The 18,121-nt window shown below is 39.6% G+C and overlaps 1 protein-coding gene across 5 annotated transcripts in view; it reads right to left on the bottom strand.

Moving 5' to 3' along the window:
• Nucleotides 1–18,121, bottom strand: part of PEAK1 (pseudopodium enriched atypical kinase 1) — a 199,584-nt gene that overhangs the window by 46,046 nt on the left and 135,417 nt on the right. For 4 of the 5 annotated variants that reach the window (XM_059714751.1, XM_059714753.1, XM_059714752.1 and 1 more), the window contains one exon: nt 2,953–6,219. In XM_059714751.1, the coding sequence (XP_059570734.1) occupies nt 2,953–6,107 (3,155 nt within the window). In that variant the 5' untranslated portion in view covers nt 6,108–6,219. Of the gene's footprint in view, nt 1–2,948; nt 6,220–18,121 lie in introns of those variants that run through there. The other variant, XM_059714754.1, reaches the window with a different exon arrangement.

The raw sequence follows: 18,121 nt of genomic DNA, 5'->3' as shown, positions 1-18,121 counted from the left end.
TCTGCTGTGAGTGAAGAACTGGCCTTTTCAGCAATATCACAGCTAGTGTTAAAGGCTTACGAAGTTATCAATCCTCCACCACCTTCATAACCCACTGCAGGGTAAAAATATTCTCAGTTCTTCCTGTTGGTACACCTTCAGGACCCCCTACCACACTGACATTTTTCTTAATACTATCCTATTTTCCAGGTTATCAATTTGGTCTCTCTGTGAGCTTCACAGATGTTGCGATTTTCAGTTAGAAAAGTGTCATGTTCACCAATTGTTATCTTCACATAATCAGTTTTCCTGTAAGCCTTCTGCAGTCTTTAGCTGAAGATTTAAACTTTTTTTATTTCATATATTTTAGTGTACATTATCATTAGCCTTTAACTAGCATTTGATTAGTTAATACAAAATCTAATATTGTTTGGCAAGTCAGATATACTTCCTATTGGTGTGTATTTCCACACTGGCAGACCTGGCTGACAACTACTGGAAAACTGAGAAATAAATTCCAAATCCTTCAATATGAATAGCTTATTTTTCAGCATTGTAGGAGTCTCTCCCTCTCTTCATTCTTCTGCTTAGTAGTGGTCAAAATCCAAGTAAAAATCAGTTCTTATGGCATTAAATTACATGAAAGGCAACAAAAATAAATAACTGAAGGGAATAAAAAAGAAGGATATCTACTGTATCCTGTTTTGCCTGCATGACTCTTTAAAACTCAAATTATTATTATTTTTTAAAAATAAAAACAGAATCCATAACAGAGGAAGTCTAATTACCCATGGAAATTTTTGACCTAAGATTTTAGACTGTATCACTATGACTTGGAGGGGAAAAACTGTGGGGGGGATGTGGGAGGAAGGAGAGAGACTAACTGTGATCAATAGTAACAGTACAAAGACACTCCAGGGTAAACAAGGTAAGAACATCATCCTTAGGGTGGCTGAACACAAGGCATCTTCAGCCTGCACCTAAAGATACATCATAAAGGTAGTGCTACTTCTTAAGATCATGTACACGCACTTCTCTTTTATCATTTTAGGGCCTTGTTTACAAGTTCAAGCAGTTTCAACCCCCACTGACATCAAATGGTCTGATGGATGTTTAGAACTTCTGAAAATCTGTCCCCATCTGGAATTGAAATCTTTTTCCTACCTGCCCATTCTTTCTTTGAGATTTCTGACACAAGTCCAACAGCTTGGGTTACAACTCTTCCTACCCAGCAGATGCAGACAGTATACTGCACTAAGGCAGTGGTGTCTGCCCTCACCTGTGAGCCCCCGGAGCTCCTGGGTGCGACTGAGCTCTGGCAGCTCCACGCTGCCCCTCACGTGCCAGATCTAGCATGAAGGGTCATAGCCTGTGGGGAACCCCATGGACCGGATGACGTTGTGCCAGGGGTTGGATCTGGCCTGTAGGCCGAGTGTTAAGCACCCCTGAACTAAGGGAATGGACACACCAATAACCTGTGGCAAGTCAAGCCATCCCCATTTAAAAAAAACTATGAACACATGATATAATCCCTAAAATTGTTTAAACCTGCCCCAACAATGGTAAATTTAAACCTGGATAAATTAGGACTAAACCTGTTACTCAGCATGAGCCTGAAGTTTGATGCTGCCACAAAAACGGTGATAGCAGTCTTGGGCTGCATCAACAGGACTACTAAACACAAGATACAGGAGGTTATGGGTTTACTTGGTACTGGTTAGGCCTCATCTAAAGTACCATATGCAGTTCTGAGCTCCACATTTTCAAAAAGATGTGAGGAAGGTAGAGAGGGTCCTAAGGCAGGTGACAAAAATGATAAATGGCTTAGATGGTAAGCCACACAAGGAGAAGTTGAGAGAGAGGTATGATCAGGTTGCAGAAAAGGCACTCAAGAGGGGACAAGACAGCAGTCTTCAAATATCTGAAGAGCTGCCATAAATATATACTTCCTCTCTCTTTTTTATAATTTTTTTTTGTATAAAATAGGAATAATTAATAATGACTCATTTGTCAAAATAAAGTTTTTTTTTTAAATAGTTACAATCTGAAAATTGGTGGGGCAGTTCCTCAGACAGGGGCAAATACATATAGCATCACTAAAGTCAATGCAGAGAGGAGGTGGCCCAGTGTACTTATCACAAGTAAGGTCTTAGAAAGTGGTGAGACTATAAACCAGTGATTCTCAACCAGAGTGTTCTGACACCCTGATGTGCCTTGAGCTCCTTTCAATGGTGACATGGCGTGCCACACAACATTAACACTGTTAGGTATGGAAACATGATTCACAAGATAGACCCAGAGATTTCAACTAGAAATACCACAACTATCGATTTCTGAGTTCTTTGCAACAGAAAAACTGCTGTACTATTTTTCTGCAGTCAAAAAGAGTGAAAACTAAGAGTTGGCATTTTCCATGGGATACCTCCAATCTATCCAGGGGTACTTTGAATCTAAAAAGTTTGAGAACCAGTGGTATAAACAAAATAATCCCATTATTATTTTATGTATACTTTAATCATGTTGTATCATCTTATATTATGGTATAAATGTTAACTGCACATTAACTGTTACTGTTATGTGATAAAGTTAATCATCTCACCCTCCAATTAATGATAGTTAAATAGGTAGAAGGTAATTTGCTTCTTACTTCTCTTCTGCAGTTTTTCAGTCATCCTATAACATATAAATACTATCTTAAACTGAAAAATCAAGGACTGTTTTCCTGAATCTGTGCAACACGTCCACCCTAATACACTAATGAACATGAAGCATAACTCATAATAATAGGTGCTGTTCATATTAGAAAGGTGCAAATCAGAGATACTAACCAATACAATGTAAAGACTGTAAAAATATTATATGTGCACATGAAAACATTTCTACAAAACTCCTAGATCCCTTCCTGGTTCCGCAAAATGTATAGCACGCTTGTCTTTTTCATTCATGTATTCATTATTATTAAAAGTGGCTTACCTGGGTATTTTTTTAGGAATCTGAGGTGGTGAAGAATTACTTCTTATCTTTTGTTCAGGATCCTCTGGAGACTTCTCTTCCATTTCTGCTTTGCCTTTTTCTAATCCATCTCCAATGGGAGACTCCACTGCAGCTTTGTTCTGGTGGTCAGAGGTTGGTTCAGTATGTGCTGGTTCACATCTGTACATGAAAACAATGGATGGCTTCTCACTGGAATCTGTTTTTGTCTCACTGAACCAATGGTGACGTTGAACTGGAGGAGGTGGGAGCATATGAATGACAGTGCCATCAAGACCCACCAGTTTCCCTTTTTCTCTTTCTTTCTCTTTCTCATCTTCATCATCGGTCTTTCTGCGACGGAAAAAGCTTTTAAATGATATCCATCGCTTTGGTTTTGCATCAGCAACTCGTCGCCCTTCTGAATGGAGTACTGATTCAGCCTCTGTTGATCTAGTAGGGCTGATTGGTTTGTTCCAGTTGCTAAAATGTCTTTGCAACAGATTACTTGCATGATAGGGTGAAGATGTGGAACGTGGAGGAGGGAATGGAGGTGCCTGCTCAGTTTTGGGACTTGTGGTGTTATGGATGCTGGTTGCTGTCTTTGAGGAAGGAATTGGCTTTGAAAGTGTATCCTTTTGCATTTTAGTGGTAGTGCTTTCTGTGGACTTGGATGCCTCAGTCTCATTGCTGGGCTGGGCTGTAAAGAGGGATTTGGGTCGTACCAGAGTACTTTTAGTGGTATCTGCATCAGGCGGTAGGGAATATAATTCCTCTACACTACAAGATTTGGGTCCAGATTGCGGTGTTCCTGGAGGAGATTGTGGAGGCTGGATAGAAGCCACAATCTGAGAAAGAACTGTGCTTGCATTCTCTCTGTTGCTGTTTCCAATGGAAGCTTCTTGTGACCCTTCCACTTTGGCTGCAGATTCTGGTGCTGGCTTCTGGTTTCTTGTTGGGGAACTGTGGCAGGAACTCTGACTTCTTTGTGGTGATGTCTGACCTTTGCTGAGACAGCTATTGAACTCTTGGACTTTCTGGGCCACAGAACCCAGTCTGTGCTCTGTGCTACTGGAAATTCCTTTTGCTTGAGTAAATTCAGTGGGTTTGCTGGCTACATCCTCAGACACTTTGCTCTCTGTTTCTATTTCTTCGTATGTATGGCTTATCACACTTGAAGTTTTATCTTTGATGGACAGCTCACCACTAGTCCCCAGAAAACTTTTATAGATGGCTAAGTTATCATATGCATTTGGATTAATTACAATGGGAACTTTGATAGCATTCTTGGAACTCCTTGCATAAGTAGGCTCATCATGAATGATAATTGGAAAAGGTGGCATACCAGCATTGTTGTAACTATTGAATTTTATCTCAGACAAATTGGGTGACTTAACTGGGATAGTTTTTGAAGAAATATTTGTGGCTGTAGGTGATGTAGGAGCAGATTTGTGGCTGCTCTTTCTAGGAGGGACAGAAGGTCCTGAACTATTAGCTGCTAATTCCACTTTAGCTATCTTCTGTCGTGGGCTTGTACTAGAAGTCCATACTTCCTGGTATCTGATTGCACTTGATTTTTTTAGATTGGCATTTACTTGTCCAGATGATGCAGGTGTAACAGGTGCATATGGAGCTCCTGGTGAATTTGGGTTAGGTGGTATACTTTTGGTTTCTGAGCTTTCAGTCTGACCTTCCTTACACTCAGTAGTCATGGCTGCTGACACATCTACTACAGTATAAGGCTTACACACGGGTTGTTCCATATTGACCACTCTGTAAGGTTTAGCTTGTTCTTCTATAGGAACTAAGTTTATAGTAACTGCTTGACCAGTAACATCTGGAGAACTTTTGCTTTCTTGCTTATCGCTTTGCACAGCAATCTTGCCATCTTTCTCTTCCAGTCTAAGTGCAAGGACTGCCTTGTGAGTCTCTACAACTTCTGTAGTGTTTCTGGCAACTTTTGACATATCCTTTCCTTGCTGATTATCACAAAGAGTCTCATATTCTGGTTCAATCAATTTGATATCCTGAGGGGTACTGGGAGATAACCCTCCATTGCAGAGTTTTTGTGATGAACTGCTGGTTGTTCCAGAGCGAGACTCTTCAGTCAAAGAGGAATCAGGAGATGTGGAATCAGAAGATGCCATGCTCTGCATGGTTTCCTGTCCATAAAGGATCACAGCCCCTTCTCCATAACCATTTAAAATTTCATCATAGCTATCATCATAGTCCACAGCACAGATCCGCTGGAGAGACTTATTCCTTAGAGGCACAGTGTTCCATTTTTTGTCAGCACAGAAGTGGACAGGAGACAGGGTGTTCGCTCTGAAGTTAGCAAAGCGAGGTTGGCCCCTCATGCGAATTTCCATTGCTAACAGTTCTTCATCACTTTCATCCCAGCTCTCGTGCTCTTCTTGCATGCTGCCAAAAAATGTATCGTCTTCACTCTCATCGCCACTGGAGAACTCTGGATAACAGAAACGCCCACCTTCGTTACTTATTACTTCAGTGCTCCCACTCAGAATAACATGTTTACTATGTGCATCCTTCACTCCAGCCATCATGCAACTTGGAGGGATCTTTCTTTCTAATGATCTTTTATAGCAATTATTTATTCTTCCCAAGAAGGTTTCCCTTGAGTTCATTTCCTTTCCTGTTTGCTGAGGTGTGGTATCCAAACCTGCAATCTCCTTCAGCACTTCTGTCAGTCCGTTATTATTGTTATTTGGTATCTTACCTACACTATCATTGTTGCCATGAGGCCTATGAACATGACTATAACCTTCAATTTCATCTTCGTTATTATTGTTCAGTGGCTTATTGTTCAAAACCGCTTTGTTTCGGTTCCATCCTGCAACTACAGGCTTGTTCTCACAATGATCTGGTGTGCTGATTTCACCACATACACTCTGCCCATCTACCACCATCATGGTGGGTTTCACAGCTATAGTGGGTTTCTTTGCGACAGGAGGTCGGAAATTTCCTGTATTTCTACCACGCTGATTGTTACTTTGGTTTGCATTGGTTTTCAGATTACTATGGGAGAGGGGAGCCTTTTCAGTTGCTGGGGGTAGTTGGTGCAAGCTTTTAGGCTTGAAGCAATTTTTACATTCACCAGGTTTCCAAACGTGTTCAGTGAAGGTGTTGCAAGCAGACATTTTCACAGAGCTTGGCACCTGGTGTTCCACCGTTTAGTGCATGGTAAGAACTTCATCCATTTGTTTTCACTTTGTTCACTTATCCTGGCAGCTCTTTAAAGTGGTGATCATTCTAAAAACGAGAGAGAATGAAGGATAAGAATGGGAAAAACCAACACCAGTCAATGACATTTGGTGAATGACTCTTTACTCATATTCTCATTTTCTCCTTTTGCCACACTCTTAGCAATGACATAAAAGAACCACGTTATCTCTTGTTGACAGCTTATCTCATGTTACTCACTTCTAAAACCAAATATCTGAAATACAAAACAGGCTGTATATAGAGCAGGCATCCTGTGTATAAAGATTAAAGACAAAGAGCTAGTTTTATGCATGGCAACTATGTCTGTGTAAATTTAGCAATGCTAACACACTGAGAAAAGTGACAGTGACTGAAAATATATAATTAACCCCTCTGCTAGTTCAGGGCCATGGACTTTTTATTTTGCCCCCAAAAAGATATATTAAAAATTAAAATTAAAAAGTGCATCTTCATAGAAACAACCTCCAAAATACAAGACAGGAATGATTAAAGAATATGTTCTGTTTTCTGGTGTTTAAATAATTTGTTTTAGGTTCAAAGGTGAAAAGGCTATTGCTTTTGTGGGAAAGCCTGCCCAAGTAATTCAATTTAATTTAGTTACCTGACCAAAAGATCTTCAGTCTCTTTAATCATTTTTTCATTAAGATCAGATTATTACTGGGCAAGAGCTCTAGCTAAGGGATGACTGGCAACTTCAAAAAGAGAATAAGATAAAGGCCAATGGGACAGTATCTTCAGAAAATCTTAACACTGTGATAAAACTGCACAGTGTTATCTTTTGTAAGGTTAAAACAGAGACAATAAACTGAACTTAAATCATGTGTCAATGGCAAGAAAATTTCTTTTGGTCACTGGTAACTTTCACCTGTGTTTCTCCAATACAAGTAGATGGTTCCCTCAGCTAACTGGAAAACTATTTGAACATGAGCTTGATCACTTCCTGAAACTATCAGCCCTAAAAAATGAAAAAAAGAAACATGAATGATCTACATACTATGATTTTTTAAACACGCAGGGCTTAAGTCTTTCAAGAACCAATGCCCCACTAATTTAAATCATCTAAAATAACTCCTCCCTGATGAAACTTCAATGAATCTGGTCCAATGGGTTTATGATTTTTCATGTAAATGCAAAAGAATCAAAAAGCAATATCTTCTGCTGTGTTACTGTTTGAATAAACAGTATACGTTTTTGATCACATAAATAAACATAAAATGTAAAGTGAGTTAATTAACTTATCCAGTCAAAAGTATAGTAAATGTATCTGACTCGGTGGCCGGCATTGTATCAACAAAAAATGTTATATTAGAGGTAATCAAAAACATGTTTTTATTGCACTGTTGTATACAATAGGAGGCATTGATAAAATTTGACACTTGCATTTATCTGTCAGTCACAATGACTGCAGTACTATGTTTTGGCTCAGTGCCTTTCTATTTCAATTATAATATAGGAAAGCCATATTAAGATACCAACTCTGTTCAAACACCAGATGGGGCTCAAGTCTAACTGTGCAAGTTTCCTTTCACATAGTACTAGACCTCTCATATTTCATACATTGACTAAATATGTTTAGAGACAAAGCTTTTTGCTGTGAAGACAGTGCCAAAAGCTCCCTCTATGACTGAAGTAATACAAGTGTTGTTAGATACAGATCTTTTCAAATGTTAAGACTACGGTTTTTATAGCACTGAGTAAAATGACTTTTCCTTCTTATTGCTTTACTGAACTTTTTCAAGCTTTGCTAGTTCAACCCTCCACCACCCCATGTACTCTTATTACAAAAGGTACTATGAGAAATAAGTCTCCAGAAATATATGAGAGAGAACAAGCAGACTAAAATCTCTCATTCTTATCTCCTTACTTTCATGAAGCCATATAAATAAACAAATAAAGCTATGCTGTCCTGATTCCAAATTAAATGTTTTCTTAGAAAATATACCTCCCTATTCCATAAAATATCTGAGCAAACAATTCAAACAAAAGGGGAAGTGCAAGTGTGTTTTTAAGGTTTGGTTAGCTGGTACCGTACCACTGGTACCAGGGCACTGGAAAGAACACCCTGGCTTTGAAATCCCATCACAAAATTGACAATTTTATGGACCGGTGTCTTTTAGGTTACACATTTTTTGCTAATTAGGCTTTGGTAAAAAATGACAGAAAAATGGCGTATTTCACATCTTCAGGTTATGACAAGGCTTTAATACTATTTTACTGGCTTTATTTACTCCCACTTGGTCAGAGATATCAAGACTGATCAACAGTTTTCCTACTCGAAATCAGAGCTGGACTGAAAATTCTGAAAAATGAATCTGAATATCATACATAAGAAATGTAGAAGCAGGTTATTTTTTGGAATTAAAAAACCTTCACTCAAATGACAGTATAATATGATGCATGGTCACTGCTGTACATAATACTACATATCCCAAAGGCACCACTCTAAAAATGTAGCTTTAAAAAGAAATAATGCATACATATGTATGTGTGTGTGTATGTGCATGGGTGTACATAAATGCATAGAGAACAGACTAGGCATATATATGTCCTTTACATTTTTAGAACATTATCACTTAATGTAAGTGGTTTTAAACATAACCACTTGATATCATATGATTTTCTGACATACCCTGTGAATTGGGTAAAAGTCATTCACTTAATAGTTCATAAACTACAGATTAGTTTCCAACTGGTGTAGACAGTCACAGGGTGCTAGATTTGTGAGCATTCCCTGTAACATCCTCTGAAATCACCTCCAGCTATGAGACGGGAACTCTGAACCTTCCAACTATGGGAAATTTGTACTGGAAAAAAAAAATGGAATTCAAACATATGTAATTTTCCTATTTGAATACCAAAGGCAATTTAGCTACATTTAGCTACATTATAGATTGAATTCATAGCAAACATGATGTTCTGTAATAACGCATACCTAAGAACATGCTTCCCTCGTATTCTGAATGGTGTTTTGAATGTTATTACCAGCAATTACTGTTGCTTAAAAGGGGGGCAGCAGACTCCACTGGAAATAATGAATATAAATAAAAAAGTATATCAGGTTGAGAAAGGAATGGTTTTAAATTTCATTTGGTTCAGATATTTGTTTGCTTACAGATTTATTTTGATCCACTGTTCAAAAGACAAGGTGCTCATGAAGTAAACTAGACAGGCACATATATGCCTGGATATTCTCTTTACTTCTTTACTTTTCATTCCATCCAGGAAGAGTACACACCAACTGCTGAAACTTCCTTAGCCTGATGAAGGGTTTTTGAACCCGAAAGCTTGCTTACTAACTATTCTCCAACTATTTGGGTTGGTCTAATAAAAGATATCAGATTCACCCAAGGAACCTTGTCTGCCTATGTCCTTAAACCAACACGGCTACAACCTACACCCCTGGATATTCTCTTATCACTCTCCAGATATTTCAAATACCTACTCTGGCCCTTCCTCCATAATCTACACCTTTCCAGTCAAAGACCACGTAACAGCTGAAGCAGAATGAAAAAAAAAAGATGCCGATATAATTTTTTTAACCCCTAATATTTCAAAGCACTTTACAGAAATTAGTAAGTATTACCAATATAGTTTATACAAGGGGGGCTTAAATGACTTAAAGTTCATTCAGTAGGTCAAATGCAGAAACCAGAACAGAAATCTAGATCTTGCCTTGTTGTTTGGTGCTCCAGTTACCAAAGGGATGAGTTAGTAAAAACATTATTAGCCAAAAAACATCCTGATGTCATTGGTATAAACTAAGGACTTCAAGATCTATGCAACTGTTCATGTGAGGGCTGAACAACATACATTTCTGTGCGCTTGAAAACAAAACTTTGAATTTCACTTTTCAGAGGAGCACAGTGAGAGAAGATGACAGATTCAAGGGTCTTAGGGCTGAAGAGATGATCTTGAGACACTTTGATATCAGGTCCTTCAACTCTAAACAGAAATGCAGAGGTATTCTTGTGGCTCTTATTTATGAACATCTTCTATATTGTGTGCATAGCAGCACCAATACATGCATTTCAGACGTTCTCCCTCTTTCTTCCATACAACATTTTGGGCATTTTTCCTTTGTTCTAAATAATTTCAGACTGGCAGATCTCCCTTAGATGCATGCTGACTGAATCGAATTAAGGCCTTCTCCACTAATACTTTATTATACCAACATAATCCAGTTAAAAGGAACTTAATTGGTGTGTGCCATTTCCTACGATTACAACATTTTTAAAAGGTATAGTCTCAGTAAGTACCAGATGGTGATGCACACTAATTAATCAGGCCAGCTCACTGAATGAGCATAAAATGAATGCACCTATTAGACATGTGTTCTCAATACTCTATAGTGCAAAATCCTCCCCTTAAATGAATGCCTGTTCCATTACTGAGCAATATGGACAAGCATATAGTGCAATCATTTGCACTTGCAAAACCATCACTCTTTTCTCTTTTTAGATTATGAAATATCTCATGCCAGTACAGTTTTCTTTTTGATAATCCTCTCTTAAGGAACGAGAGCATACCTTTAGTCTGCCCATTTCGGGGAAGGCTCCAGCCATTTTTATATTCCACAATGAGTTATAGCCACCAACCTTCTCTCTTGACAGCACTCTAGTTACTTGCTTGTCAACAACAAATGACTTACCAACTGCCAACCAAAAACATTACTGTGCAGTAAGGCTGTGCAAAACAGCACCGTTTTGTTTCGACTTCCATTTCGCCGGGACAGGGTTTCTCATTTTGAGTTTTGTTTTGAAAGCACTATCTGTTTCATTTCGTCAAAACTGTTTCGCTGTTCCGATGCTGTTCCAACGTTTCGCCCATAGGCTATAAATGGGGAATCATGAAAATGCCTAAAACTCTGTAATTTCTTGCCTGATTCAGGTGAAACTTGCAGGGATGGTAGCCCCTTCTGAGGGCATGAAGCTTGCCAAGTTTCAAGGGGATAGGTGCGAGGTTTCTGGGAAACTATACTTCAAACTGTTCAAAGCAAAACTCATGACACTTGCCAGCAGCGGCAGCCTCCTGTCATCCAGTCCACAGATCTGGGGGCCCACACCCCTGGGAGGGCTGCGGGGCTGTGCCGGACTCCTCCTGGGGGTGCAGGCCTCTGATCTGTGGGGCTGTGCCAGACTCCTCCTGGGTGCTGCAGACCCCCAGATCTGCATGCCAGATGACAGGAGGCCATTGCTGCTGTCTCGGGCCTGCAGCAGCACCAATCTTCCCGGTGCTGGGTGCAGGCTGTGCCTAGCACTGGTCCCAGGTGGCAGCAGCAGCCTCCTGTCATCTGGCGAGCAGATCCGGGGTCTTTCACGCCCGGAAGGAGTCCTGCACAGTCCCGCAGCCCTCCCGGCGGTGTGGGCCCCTGATCTGCGCGCCACATGGCAGGAGGCTGCTCCAGCTGGGACCAGTGTTGGGCACAGCCTGTGCTGAGCACCAGGAAGATTGGTGCTGCTGCTGGCCCCAGCCGGCAGCGACAGCATGCTGTCATCCAGCGCACAGAACCCCTGGGAGGGCTGCGGGGGCTGTGCCAGACTCCTCCCAAAGGGAGGAGTCTGGCACACACTCAAGTCCCAAGGCCTTAGGCCTCAAGTCCCTTTTCCTTTGTCCCAAGGCCTGAGTCCCAAGGCCACACTCATCACTAGGGATGCTGGACGGAGTGGGCAGGTGCTCCACGGAGACTGGCCCGGGACCCCTGTGGGCAGGACGCATTCGGCTGGGCAGGTGGGATGGGACCACAGGTGGATGGGATGGGACCATGGGCAGGTAAGGAGCAGTGTTTTGGAGCGGGGCAGGCAGTCGGGGGCCAGAATCACGGGGCAGTGACAGCATGGAGTTGGGGCCCAGGGCAGAGCTGCAATCCACTCCCTGCATGTCCCTGCCTGTGGAACCGGGCTGGGTTAGCACCCTCTCAACAGCTCACCAAGACTCCTTAAGTGGCCCTCCAGTCCAAATACTTGCCTATCCCTGATCTAGAAGGCCAAATATTATTATATTTTAGAGATGGGCATCTGAGGCTAGAAATAGGTATTGCCAAATGAAGCTGTGTCCTGACACAGCTGATCCATTTCACTGGGCAAAACACATGCTGCCCTTTGTCCTCTTACCTGTTGATCTTGCAGGACAATGGGTAATGTGTTCCTTGCTTTAAGAAATGCACCACCAGCAATCTCAGGGAACCAGGGGCACATCGCTGAAAGCAGGGAACCCTGACATTCTTCACAATGGTCCTGGGGTTCGGCTGCCAATCAGTTCTAGGCACCCGCACTCTCCCACCATAAAGCAAATGGATCATGTCAGCCACTATAAAGCAGCATAATTAATTTCTACCTTTTGTTGAGGCCACCCTGTCACCATGACAGAGTGTGTGGATGTCTATTTTCTGTCTACCCTGAAATACAGAAGTTAAAATACTTGCTACAGGTCAGGGTACAGACATGAATTTTAGCCACATTAAAGGGGAGAGTATACTGTGGCTCAGGAGTTGACATAAAAGCTGTTAGGCTGCAACTGTTAGATCTACATCACACTGCAGTAAAACAATTGCCCTAATTTTGACCCTGAATTAAGGAGGGTTAAAATTAGAGTGGCTTTACACACTTGTATCATTACAAAATCATGCAGACTTAAAAACTGCATCATTACAGCTTGTATCAGAATCCTTTCACAATGATACAGTTTTTACATTTGTCTATACCCCAGAGCCAGAAATAGAACCAACATTTCTCAATCTGATGACAGATCCACAGGGGTCTACTGCTCATTTTATGAATAATATGACTGAAATAACTAGGAAACTAAGTGATGACCACATTGGTAATTTATGAGCTGCCAAAATTGTATCTCCAAAAGTAGATATTGGTACTCACGCTTACTCACTTGTTCACATTTTTCCAAACTATGCTGCTATTAGAAGGTTAATATTGTAGGCACCAGCTTTGGTCTTTGGTTTGGTCTGCATTTGTATTGGGAAGATTTCTCTCTAGACAGATGTTCCTCAAATGTCCAATCAATTTTATCTAAGCTAGAATTTTCCAGTGATTATGAATTTAGGCTCTTTTGAGATCTACTATCACTGTGAAACTAAGCCCTTTCATTTTTAATAGGAATGGGAAGTTCCATTTTATTTCTCTGCCAGCCACCCAGAACTTTTCAGAGTTCTGAGAATGGTACAAAGCAATCAAATATAAGTTCTTCAGAACTCTGGAGAGTCATGAACTTCAAATGAGTGATAAGGACAAAAGGATTTATACTGAACTGCCCAATCTGCTTTAGAATCAGTTTTTGTAGAGAAAACTGTATCAAAACATGAAGTACATAACCGATTAGAGTAGACCCTTACACTTTCAATCATCTTACATTACAGATGTAACAGACTTACATTTTTTAATTGTAGATATAGATTCTTATAAGGGTTCTCTAACACTGTATGAAACCATCAGAACTGTAATTACAACACACATTCTGTTTTTAACCTCTACCGATACATAAATATTACAAGTTTAAATAGGAAACCCCTTAAATGTGTTTTAGCCATTAGAAAATGTTGTACAGAAGTGATCAAATAACTGGTTCAACTATATAAATCCCCTGACACTGATTAAAGAATATGCAATGCTTCAGAAGAAAGCAGAAGCTCTCCTACAGTTCACTTAAGCTAACTGAGCAATTTCTGATAGGAGAGAGAGGAGATAAATACTTTCAGGATCTGTTCATGTAATCAGCTTAGGCCGGGATGAATCAAATTTGGACATAATGCCCCCCACCCACATTTACCCAATGGTAAACTGTAGTTATTCATTTTCAATACAAATAACAACAGATATATTGGAATATTATCTGCCCTGGGTTTCAGAACAAGAACAAAACATTCTTCAGTGAAAAAAAAAAAAAGGAACATTTAATAGCATATATGTGAAAGAAATATACAGGCATTAATATACCTGGAAAGACACAATCACCTGGAATTGTACAAACACTGCAGCTGAGTGAATTTTTTAGCATGTAATTTCTTTTTACTTGTGCAAAAGCCTCTTCCTTCCTTATCTAGTAAAAAGACATCTTTCCAGGTTGGTTTTAGGTGTTCTGCTGCAATGCTATCCATTGCTAATAAGACTTATTAATTACCTTGTTTGTTTTGGTTCCTAAAATGGAATGCATACAATGTGCTGCATCATCAACCTGAATATAGGATAACCTCATCTAGGGTAACCTCTACCAAATTGACTGGGATGACAATAAGAGGCATTTATGCTCTCAGATTCAATAAAATTGAGTTTTATCTCAATTCTATTCAGAATTAATTGGACCTGCATAACTTAAGCCCCTTATACTGGATGGAAAACAAATTAGTAAGCTTCTTTCATATCAATTCAGCAATCTTTGATTTATCTTTTCTGGGAACATGACAGTCCATTTAGGATTTAATTTGCAGGAACATACACTTAATGTCTCTTTTTTGTCAGCTGTTTAAGGTACATAAAAATTACTGGGAAAATAAAGTTTACAACAGCATGCAACATCTACAGAAGAGGTGTGCTCAATAAACGACAGTAAAATACCTGAAAAGCATTGACACTTGCTGTTGTTATGTAAACTGGCAAGGTGATTGTGGTTACACATATGCTGAACATACAGTCTGAATAGGAAAGCAGTGAATTTTATTATGCTACTGAAACAATTAATCCTCTGATTTCAGTTTATTTCAAATAGTTGGCTCTGGCTTCACCAACTTTCATACTTCTCATCTTGGCTTTAGTCAACATCCTCCTGCCAAAAATCATATTCCTCCTCTTCTGCTTAATAAAATAAGTGATGACAAACCAAATACAAAGTAAAATGAGGATGGCTATAGGGGAACCTGACAAACAATTAGCCAAGGACACAAAAACAAACAAGAAAAAATTCTTTCACTAGATCAGAAGCAAAGAGTTTGTGAGAGGACCAGTAAATCTGCAGCTGTTTCCTGAAGTAAAGACAATAATTGAAGAGGATGAAAACATTGCAGAAAAGCCAAATTATTTCTTCACATAAATCTTGATCACAGTGCATGCTAGGGAGATACCCACTTCAAACCCAATCCCTTCAAGTAGTAAAGATAAAAGGCCATCAGACACTGAAAAATAGAGATACTAAAACCAACTGATAAAATTAAAGAGCAAAAAAGTTGTTTGGATTGGATTCTGAAGAAAATTAAGAATGAAGTAGATGAGATATTGAAAAAAAACTGGATATCTCATTAAAATGCACTATAATAATGGACATGTAAAAGGTAATAAAGGTGGTGTTTATCCAGATAAAAGATGCTGGAGTTATCCTGAAAAATATGAAACAGACAGCGTCATCCAATACGAAATGAACTGGGTGAAGTAATAATTAAGGAGTTATAAAATGGCTAGAAAACATGAAGTAATGAAGACAACCATCATGGCTTCCATAAAGGAAAACTGTGGGCTCTGTAATCTGGTGGACGTTTTTTTAGATGATCTACAAAGTAACGGATAAAGGAGAAAGAATTGCTATTTATATACATTTTCAAAAAGCACTGATGAAGTCCTTCAAATAAAGCCAAGATAGGAGTGCCTTAAAGATACTGAACCTCTGTTTAAAGCATTCAGCTATTTGAAAGATGAGTGAAGAGAGAAGCATAGTTTCAGACAATATAGAGTTGTTTGGTGGAGACTGGAAAAAAGTGAACTCCAAAGGAATTGAACAAAACTAAGTGAACAGGATAAGCAAAATACATTATGGCTAAAGACAGAATAGAATATATTATCTGAAAAAACTCATCTATATTGCTAGATTCTAAAATTAAGTGCAATCATTCAAGAAAAAGACCAAGACATCACACACAGCTCAATGAAAGTACCTGCTCAGTGAAGAGCACAAATAAGTCAGAATGTACAATGAATGGGACAGCAAATGATAAAGAATTCATTATAACAACATTATATAAATCAATAGCACAGACTCTTGAATGTTTTCTTTCAGTTCTACTTACCAGATCACAAGAAAGAATACAAGGAGTGAAAGCAACAACATATATTTACAGGGCTAAAAAGCTTCCCCATATTTGGTGAAATATGATTGTTCTATTTGGAGATGAGACAAACAAAAGAATGTAAGAGGTACAGAATGGTCTAGGGGAGGTCATTTGAGTGTTCCTCTTTAATTTTCTTATAAAACAGAAACAAGGGGAAATCCAATGAACTTTAAAAATGACAAATTTGAAACTGTTCAGAAATTATGCACCATATAAAAAAAACCTATTGATACAGAACAGTAGTAAGTCCAAGATCTTAGCAAGAGAATTAAAAAAAAGACTACAAATCTTCCAGCTTCAGCATATAAAGTAAATGTTAACTGCCTGCAATGAAGGGAGGAGGGTAGGTGGAAGAAACTTTGCTTTGAGTGGATTGTTCCCTAATTGTCCATTATGGGAATTCTAGTGGTCCTAAGTACTTGATGTCAGGCACCAGTGGAGACAGGTTATCATACTAACCAAACCAGGAGTGTCAAAGATGCAGCCTGCAGGCCAGATCCAGCCCTTCCTGTTGCTCCTCTGTCTGAGTTGCCCCAGTGTGGTGTGCACTTGACAGGCCTGCATGCAGGGTCCAGAACACATACTATGCGGTGCCCACTTCGGGATCTGTGCACAGAGCCCACCTTGGCCAGTCTAGGACTTAGCTGCATGCAGTGCCTCCTCCTGGACCAGTGGCACAGGCACTCATGCAGTGTGGGTTGTGGACCGGCTGGAGTGGGCACTGTTTGAGGTGCAAGTCCCAGAGCAGTGCAGGGAGGGGTGGCACTATGCATGGCATGTAAGTGCCACATGTAGCACAGATCCTGGAGTGAGTGCCCTGTTTGACACCCCTGAACTACACCACTCTTTTGATGCAAGCCAGTAGTTCCTGTGTTCCTATGCTCTCTGCACAGATTACCCTTACCTCATTAGATCCTATTTTAGCTGCCAGCTTCCTGGATCCATCCCGTCCCACTCATTCTTATAAATCTGACTGACTTAAGTGTCACAGAAAACTAAAATACTACAACAAATGAAATATGTAATACTTAATCCATATCCCAACGTGCCACTGCTATCACCCTCCTCATCCCTCATTTCTGTCATTCCTTGCACGTGTCTAATTTATATCCCTGTTCCGCACACTTTTCTGTATGTGTCAATACTTTACTGATGTATATTCACAGGATTGGGGTGTTGGATTGTGAACTCCTAGGGGCAGAGATATTTTCATTTTATTGCTATGGCTCCTGTTAACTACAGCCACGGTTATTAGGATGTGTGGCCCCTCCCCCCCCCATGAACAACTATGGCACAGATAGGTGGGAAAAGCAGATGAAGGGGTAAGGAGGGATGAGTAGTATTGGCTTTTTAAAAGTTTGAAGGAGCCTTGACAGGGAAGATTGCATGAGTCTACAAAGGTAGCTCTACCCATGCTAAAAGAGTATGTCTTCAGGTTAAAGTAGTTATTTTTAAAGATGAAAAAACTGTGCATGTGCTAAGCATTATATTTACTGAAACAATGTTTATTGTAACGAAAACCATAAACTTAAGATGAAAGAACAGTGTGAGATATTTTAAATTTGAACTTCTGAAGAACACTGCATTTCCGGTTTGTTTGTGCTGAGATTAAAAATAATAAAAAATGGATCTTATACAAATGCATCTTATCAACTGCCCAATACAGCAAGTGGCTAAGGAAGACTAAATTTTCTCTGAAAATCTCACACAATTTTCCATTATATAATAATCAACTCTTTGTATTATCCATATAAAACCATTTCTTCCTATTTACAGTATCTGTGGTCAAGGCCAGTCTTTTTTTATATGAAGCTTTCTTTGGTATCTTTGACAATCTACCCAACTGTATTTTCTGAGCATCATTAATAGTTCAAATAATTTATT

This window comes from Alligator mississippiensis, chromosome 11, assembly GCF_030867095.1.
Source record: "Alligator mississippiensis isolate rAllMis1 chromosome 11, rAllMis1, whole genome shotgun sequence".
NCBI classification, from domain to species: Eukaryota; Metazoa; Chordata; order Crocodylia; family Alligatoridae; genus Alligator; species Alligator mississippiensis.
The sequence above is the reverse complement of the archived record's forward strand: the minus strand, read 5'-3'. Positions and strand labels throughout refer to the sequence as shown.